This window comes from Aegilops tauschii, chromosome 5 (genome assembly GCF_002575655.3).
Source record: "Aegilops tauschii subsp. strangulata cultivar AL8/78 chromosome 5, Aet v6.0, whole genome shotgun sequence".
Classification (NCBI taxonomy): Eukaryota; Viridiplantae; Streptophyta; class Magnoliopsida; order Poales; family Poaceae; genus Aegilops; species Aegilops tauschii.
Window position 1 is genome coordinate 419,232,238 of NC_053039.3, and position 8,863 is coordinate 419,241,100.

General features: G+C 45.5%; 1 protein-coding gene across 1 annotated transcript; it reads left to right on the forward strand.

The window, feature by feature from the left end:
• Window positions 1-4,386: 4,386 nt before the first annotated feature.
• LOC109731678 (DNA damage-binding protein CMR1) lies at window positions 4,387-7,516 on the forward strand. Its single transcript, XM_020290852.4, has 4 exons — window positions 4,387-5,063; window positions 6,053-6,459; window positions 6,853-6,957; window positions 7,046-7,516. Exons 1-4 carry the CDS (start codon window positions 4,488-4,490, stop codon window positions 7,275-7,277), a joined length of 1,320 nt encoding a protein of 439 aa, XP_020146441.1. The 5' UTR covers window positions 4,387-4,487; the 3' UTR covers window positions 7,278-7,516.
• Window positions 7,517-8,863: the final 1,347 nt, after the last annotated feature.

Below are 8,863 nucleotides of genomic sequence, written 5' to 3' on the forward strand. Positions count from 1 at the left end.
CAAAGGTTTGCTCTTGATAGGTTTTCTATTTTACCAGTCTCATGATGGTAGGTGGGAGACCGGGTTATAGGATCGATTGCCGTACTATCAAGGGGGCTCTCGATGAGTAGCTTGATCGTATCGTTCATAGAGAGCTCAAACCATTGCATCCTTGCATCATCTTTATTGGTTCTTGTTTGGTTCTTCTCTTTGTGAGTTTTGGAGCTTATGGTCATCTTGATGACAAGCTCAAGTTCATCGAAAACGGAGTTCACTCGCATCTTCTATGATGTTTTCGATGTTGGAGGTTATGCCGGTTCTTCTCGGTTGGAGGTTTTACTCCTCTATTTGTTGGCATACCTCCCCTGCCTCTTCTTACTATAACCAGTCGCTGTTTTGATGCTACTCGTCTTCCTCTATCCAACAAGCTTGAGTTTGCTCAATTCGGAGCTCATATGCAGAAGTTATGGCAGTTTTGGTTTCCTAGCGGTAGTACCGCGGGCCGGAGCGGTAGTACCGCTTGGGTGCTACAAGCGGTAGTACCGCTCTAGAGCGGTAGTACCGCTCCTGAGCGGTAGTACCGCTGGTAGCCCCCAGCCGTAGTACCGCTGCGGTCTCGTGCTAGTACCGCCTCGATTCGAGGGGTCTTTTTTCGTGTCGGGTTTTACGGTACTAGCCACGGCAGTGGGGGCCGTTGTACCGCTCGTATGCGGTAGTACCGCCCTGCCACCGCGGTAGTACCGCTCTGGGCCCAGCGGCAGTACCGCGAGGGGGAGCGGTAGTACCGCTTATAGGGGCAAGCGGTAGTACCGCTGGCCAAGCGGTAGTACCGCTCTCTGCGGGGCTGAAGTGGGGGTAACGGTTGGATTGTTCCCCCAACTATATAAGGGGGTCTTCTTCCCCATTCTACTTCATCTCTTGAGCTCGTGTTCTTCCCCCATTGTTGACCTTCTTCGAGCTTGCTAACTCTCAATCCCTCCATGGATTCTTGCTAGTTTTTGAGGGAAAAAAGAGAGGAGATCTAGATCCACATTTCCACCAATCACTTTCTCCTCTATGTGAGGGGAACCCATTGGATCTAGATCTTGGAGTTCTTGGTGTTCTCCTTCTTGTTCTTCCTCTCATTTTCCTCCCTAGCATTAGTTGCTTCGGTGGGATTTGAGAGAGAAGGACTTGGGCACTCCGTGTGCCCTTGCCATTGCATTTGGTGCATCGGTTTGAGTTCTCCACGGTGATACGTGGAAGTTACAAGTTGAGAAGCTTATTACTCTTGGGTGCTTGGTGCCCTTGAGCTTGTTCCTCTTGGGTGCTTGGGTGCCCTAGACGGTTGGTGGTGTTCGGAGCTCAATCATTGTGGTGTAAAGCTCCAGGCAAGTGTCGGGGTCTCCAATTAGGTTGTGGAGATCGCCCCGAGCAATTTGACGGGTTCCGGTGACCGCCCCCAAGGGTTGCCAAAGTGTACGGGTTCGGTGACCGCCCCTAAGGGTTGCCATTTGTACGGGTTCGGTGACCGCCCTCAAGGCCCTTAGTGAAATCACGGCATCTTGCATTGTGCGAGGGCGTGAGGAGATTACGGTGGCCCTAGTGGCTTCTTGGGGAGCATTGTGCCTCCACACCGCTCCAAACGGAGATTAGCATCCGCAAGGGTGTGAACTTGGTATACATCATCGTCTCCGCGTGTCTCGGTTATCTCTTACCCGAACCCTTTACTTATGCACTTTACTTTGTGATATCCATATTGTTTCTTGTCATATATCTTGCTATCACTTAGTTGTTTATCTTGCTTAGCATAAGTTATTGGTGCACATAGGTGAGCCTAGTTGTTGTAGGTTTTGTGCTTGTCAAATTAACCGCTAGGTTTATTCCGCATTTGTTCAAGCCTAAACCATAATTATTTTAAAGCGCATATTCACCCCCCCCCTCTAGGCGACATCCACGATCTTTCACCGGACTGACGCTGTTTTCAGTAGAACTACCGTGGTGTTGTTTTTGTGTAGAAATAAAAGTTCTCGGAATGCGCTGAAAATCAACGGAGAATATTTTTGGAAAATATAAAAAATACTGGAACGAAAAGCTACCGGAGGGGAGTCCCGAGGCCACCACGAGTGTGGAGGGCGCGCCCTACCCCGGGGAGAGTGCTCCTACCTCGTGGACTCCCCGTGGGCCCTCTTGACATGAAACCGACGCCAACCTCTCCTATAAATCCTAAAAAACCCAGAACAGAAGAGAGACCGGAAATTTCGCATACCGACCCATCATTACTCCACACTCGCTATTTATAATACTTAATTAATATATTCTAACTTTATGATAACATCACCTACTTTTATATTTTAGCTCTCCGATATCATGCAAAGTTATCCTCTTCATACTCAAAACATAGTTTTATTTCTCGTTTCTAGTTGGAAGCAAACGTTCGGTGTACGTAGAGTCGTATCAGTGGCAGATAGGACTTGAGAGAATATTGACCTTACCTTTAGCTCCTTGTGGGTTTGACACCCCATACTTATCACTTCCATCATTGAAAATTGCTACGATGATTCCCTGCACTTGGGGATTATCATGGCCTGACGCCGACACTCGTCGACCTCACCAGCTCCGACGACGAGGACGAGGACGAGGACGCGTAGGGCAGCGCGCCTCCTAGTTTTTAGTTTAATTAAATGTTTTTATACTTAATGTAATGTGGACTCGTGGACTCCCGTGGCCTTTGTGGCTGGCATTAATGTTTTCTATTTTTAAAATATTTGTGTCATAATTTTTTTCGCGCCACCTCAAAATGGGTCGGGCCAGTGTTGGACGCAAGCGCAGACCCAAACACAAAGGCGAACATAGGTGTCCGGCGGCCCGACTCAAACGGATAAAAAGGGACAAAATCACCGTCCGTGTGGGTCGTGGTTGGAGTTGCTCTTACTAGTCAAGTTACTGCCCACTGCGAGGAGCCTAACCCACGATTATACTACCTGACAAGCATTTCATGGTTTGACTAACAGGATTTGTGTACTGTGGTATTTTTCTGAAAAACCACTACGCATCAAAAGTCTGTCCCCAAAATTGTGTGTCACTCTCCTTTGCCGCCATTCCTCTCCCCGCACTCTGCGATACCTCCCGACATTCCCCCTCCTCTCTCTGCGCTCTCCAAAGTCCAAACTCTTTCGTTCCCCCACTCCCCCTCCCACCAGGAGATTCCCCCAACAATGGTGGAAGACGGTCTCAACGACTATGAGCGCCTTCGCCAGGCGAACATCCGCCGCAACCAGGAAAAAGCTTGCTCCCCTCCGCCGCAAGGCCGACGAGCTCTCCGCTGCCATCCGGCTCGCTAAACCTAAGCGGCCATATCAGGCCAAGCCCAAGGCCTCGACCGGCCCCGTCCGCTCCTCCGGTCGCACCCGCGGCGTCGCTCTCGACAACCTCCCCCCGGATCTCAGAAGCACCCGCCTCTCGCCTTGCATAGCAATGAAATGGTCAATTACATCGAGCTTAGTTTCTTGTAAACACACCAAATTGGCTTTCACCGAAATCACGAACTCCCCTACTGCCTTCTTCTTAGATGGGCTGTTTAAGCCCCTCACGTCCCAATGGAGGATATGTGCAGTGGCGGAGCTTCATGGGGCCAAAGGGGGCCATTGCCCCCTACTCTAGGAAACTCTTAAGTGTACTCATAATATTCTTAGGCTTGAATATTTCTCAGAGTTCATGCATAACTTATCTTCTTCGCCCCCAACTCTGATTAGCCCCTCAAAAATCGTCATCAAGCTCTGCCAACTGATATGTGGGCTCAGATCCAGGATGCAGATCGGGCATCAACACCACCGAGAGCTACATCAGTGCGCACTGATCACCATCGTCGTCAACTCCTTCTAGGACAGCGCCGCGATGACCCGGACATGTTGTGCGCAAAGGGGGGAGTCGAAGAGCTATTGAAGCTCTTTTACTACCGCCTCATCCAACTCCATGTCCTGTGGCGTCAAACATAGACCAGTAACGTATGGATGTTACTAGTCCAAGCTACTGCCCACTATAAGCAGCCTAAACCATGATTATATTAGCTGACAAGCATTTCATGGTTTGACTAACACGATTTGTGTACTGTGGTATTTTTCTGGAAAACCACTACGCCTCTAAACTCTGTCCCCAAAATTGTGCGGCGCTCTCCTTTGCCGCCACTCCTCACCGCGCGCTCTGCGATACCTCCCGCCGTTCCCCCCTCCTCTCTCCGCGCTCTCCAAAGTCCAAACCCTCACTCTTCCGTTCCCCCAAATGTGAATGCACATGAATTGATGTCAGTTAGAATCCCTGAACTGTAGCATATCCGGCAACGTGATAGTGCTTATCTCTATCCTGCCGCGTAGATAGTCCAGTTGTAACAAACATTAACAGATGTACTCCGTATATCTCTGATACAAAAATACAAGAGCAGCCGGAGGCTCTACTCACGGCAAAACAAATGTTTTCTCTATCGTGAGGTTTTCTTCGCTCCCCACACCCACCAGAAGATTCCCCCAACAATGGCGGAGGACGGCCTCAACGACTACGAGCGCCTTCGCCAGGAGAACATCCGCCGCAACCAGGAAAAGCTCGCCCCCCTCCGCCGCAAGGCCGACGAGCTCTCCGCCGCCATCCGGCTCGCTAAACCTAAGCGGCCGTATCAGGCCAAGCCCAAGCCCAAGGCCCCGACCGGCCCCGTCCGCTCCTCCGGCCGCGCCCGCGGCGTCGCTCCCGACAACCTCCCCCCGGATCTCAGAAGCACCCGCCTCTCGCCCTCGCTCGCCTCCTCCATCCTCGGGGCTCCCCCGCCGGAGGGGGCCAAGGTTCGTGCGGCGGGCGATTTCGATGCTGGGAGGGACATGGTGCTGATGCCCGCGCACGCGAGGAAGGTAATGCCCTGTTGCATAGTGTCGATGCGGGTCCTTCCGCTCGCCGACCGGACCGTGGTGGCGGCGGGCGACAAAATGGGGAATATTGGGTACTGGGAAGCCGACGGTGTCTCGGAGGATGCCGGCGGTGCAGATGGGGTGTTCCGTTATTGGCCACACAAGGGCCCTGTGTTAGCAATCGTGGCGCACCAGGCGGCACCACACAAGGTGACCTTCTTCCTTCCGCTCTTTTTTCATCTTCTTTTTCTTCGAAATGGAGGTTCTACCCCCAGCCTCTGCATCAACTTGATACATTTCCATCTAGAGTTTGATCTGACTAAAGAGTGTGTCTCCCAAATTTTAGTTTAACTTAGGGCACCTGCTCCCAATTAAGTCAGCTGCCCTTGTTAGCTGAGGCACAAATCGGAGCTCTTTATGATAAAGCAAGTAATATTTTATCATTTGGGTTGTCAGGATAGTGATGCTTAGAACTGTACATTCATCATTATAAATTTGTCATGTATGATGGTATTTTTCAAATCAACTGATCTAAGGAGCTTCTTGTTGTGGCTAACAAAACAAAGATTATACAAGAGATTCACTTGTACTTGCCCCGTTTGCATAGTGGATACTAAGAGTTAATTGCCTGAGCTGTGGCCATCTCTACGATGAGGTACGGGGATAGGCGGACATTAGGCTTGGTTGGGTGGCTCCAGCATGGCTGTGAGTGGTGACAGGACACATAGGGCAGTGGGGTGAAGATGGAAGATGACAGGGCCAATCGCTGTGCTTATATCGGTTTTGTCAGCCTTAAGCAGCCAATCATCCTCTATCTCTATGTTAGTTAATCTTCGTTGTTGCCGGTTTCTAGACTAGCCTTGAGAAATATTTATTCCCTTATTCTTTTATGTGGCTCTGTGTATCCTAGCTGTAGATGGTGGGGTCTCAATTCTTTCAGCTGTATCTCCTTGGTGTGGCGTAAGTTTCAATAAAAGCTTCCATCATCTAAAAGAATTTGATATAGTACTTAATTTTGGGACTCCTCGTTAGAGTCATCCAATAGGTGCATCTGCTAATCATGGTCAAGGTAGCTAAATTAGGTTGGATTTATCCTATTTCCAGTGCGCAAATAGTTATTTAGATGTTGTATATTTCATTGAACGTTCTCTATGAATTGTAATTCTATTTTGTGGTGTATTTCATTTACTTGGCTACAGGTTTACAGCTCTAGCCATCAGGGTGATATTTGTCTTATGGACTTTGAGGAGGAAAAGTACAGTATCATCCATTTATGGGAGTGGCCTGTTTATTCGCTTTGTCAAGCGCAGAATAGTGTCGGATGCCTATATTTTGGTGATGGAAAAGGTGGCCTGACACTTTCCGATGAGCGCGTGGGTAAGGTGTTAACTACATGGGATGTGCATGAGGAGAGAATCAACTCAATAGATTTTCATCCGGAGAAGCCACATATGCTTGCTACCAGTTCAACGGATCGAACAGCCTGTATATGGGATGTGAGAAATATAAAAACGAAGGAGCCAGATAGCCTGAAGGTTTTCAAACTCAACAAATCTGCTCAGTCAGCTTATTTCTCACCTAGTGGCCGCATGTTAGCAGTAACAAGGTACTTTATTTCTGACCTTTTCCTACCCTTCAACTTGCTTAGAAGGTTCCCCTCCCTCTTTGATTTAAGAAACATGTTTTTTGAACCACCATTATGTCATGGCTAGACTCAATAAATATAAGTTACTATTAGATCTTTCGCGAGTTGTGTGAATATATCGCTAGATTTTTGACTGGCAGATCAACATAACTTGATAGCATTTTAAATAGTTTCTGTTATGCCGTGACTTTTCATCCAATATTCTGGCAACATTGCACGGGTATTTTCATCTCTTAGCATTAGTAGCACCTAGCTTCAGAATTAAAATATTCTGCACTGTTACTGACATCTGGATGACAAATCTGTTTTTCTGGATTATTTCCTTTCAAATGACTTTATTCTCATTGTATCCAGCTCTAGCATTTGTGGTACTGTCCAAGTATTTAGCATGGATGACTTTGAAAAGTCGCATATTGTGGAGTATAATAACCAGAAAGGCAGTTGGCCTTCTAAATCCAAGTATGACAGCTCGTCTCACCTATTTCTGTGGTCTTAAATGAATACTATTTGTTAATGTAATTGATCGAACAAGATTCAATGGTTGCAGGGTTATCTGGGGCTGGAACGACACCGACCTATATGCTGGAAACAGGAGCAAGGGAATAGACATTATCTCAGTTGATGTCAATGACAGTGGCCTCTCGGCTCAGAACAGCTCATGTCTTAGGAGTGAACACATGACATGCATTCCACACCAGTTTTCTGCACACCCATATAAAGCTGGCTATCTTGCCTGTTCAAGCTCCAGCAGCAACGTGTTCCTTTGGACCAGCACTTAAATCAAAAAGATTTCTAGTAGTAGCTGACTTGTGAACTGTTCCTGGCTTTGTTATTACTAAGTCATGCTTGGAAGATTATCTGTATTTTTGGTAGTTGTAACACCTAATCTTCCTTGACATCCTGCCCAAGAAATGTATAAATTTAGTACTAAGTATCATTCTACCATTTGATATTTAAGATGGTGGACCTGCTGAGTGTTGTGCTACGAGGAATAGAATCTTGTGATGCCGATATAAAACCATATTCAGTGTTGTCACAGTACATGTTAGTATCATTGCACATGCAAATACAAGTATTGCTGATCTCCTACTATGGCAATGCTATAACTGATCTGGTGTGGTATCATGATCAGAGTGTATTGCTGATTGCTTGCAATTTAGTGCAAGTGAACCTGCTAACACGTTGTACGTTGTGAACCTGATTGCCCCAAGAAGCCATTGGCATGTCACCGACAGCTCCTCTGATCAAGATTTGTCTTCTACTTTGTTGCACAGACAAGCTGATTGATTTTAATAGATTTGTTAATTATTCCTTGATTGTTTGACAGTAATCTACAGTTACTTAGTTAGTGCTAGCAAAACAGCCAGGAGAAAAAAAGTCATAATCTTCAATGGTCATGACCACATTTTGTTGCATAACTGAGATACACTATCACTCTCATTTTTGTAAAATCATGAACATTTTCTAAACTCGTGAACATATCTTAAATCATGGACATTTTTAAAATTCGTGAACATTTTCATAGATTTACGGACATTTTCTAAAATCATGAGCATTTTTCAATTCATGAATATTTTATACTATCTGCAAAGATTTTTTAAAATATATTTCTTGAATAGGTGAAAATTTCTAGAATCGACGAACATTTGAAACTATTTCGTGGAACAATTTTTGAAATTCATGAACAATTTTTTGATTTAACGCACATTTTTTGAAATGCATGATCATTTTCTAAATCAGCGAAAATTTTATGAACCAATATACTATTTTGTAAGTCACGAAATTTTTTAAAAATTTTACGATATTTTTCAATTCATGAACATTTTTTGAATTGGTAAAATTTTGTTGAATTGCATTAACATTTTTAATACATGAACCTTTTAAAAAAACCACGATCATTTTTTGCTTTCCTGAACATATGTTTTTAAAAATTGCGAATATTTTTTGAATATGTGAACATTTTTTGAATCCAACAACATTTATGAATTATTAAACATTTTATTTCAAAATTCTTTTTTAAATTTTTAGAACTTTTTTGAAGTCTCAAATAATTTCAAGTAGAAAAAAAGGAAGACAGAAAACGAAAACGAAATTTGAAAAACAGGCCGCCTGGACATGGGCCGGCCTAAACAAGCGCGCCGTGTCTTCTCCTAGTGCACAGAGTGCAGTATACAAGGTTACTATTGGGCCGTCCTCGACGGGATTCCCCTGTGTGAAACGCTTTTTAATCACTTATATGTGGCAATTTCAGTGACGTACCGCCAGAAACAATAGCCTCTTTATTATTAGGTATAGAGGTATAGATTTGGTTCTGCCTTACTTTGGAATTATATATAGTTTTTGGTAGCAGGAAAACAATTATTAG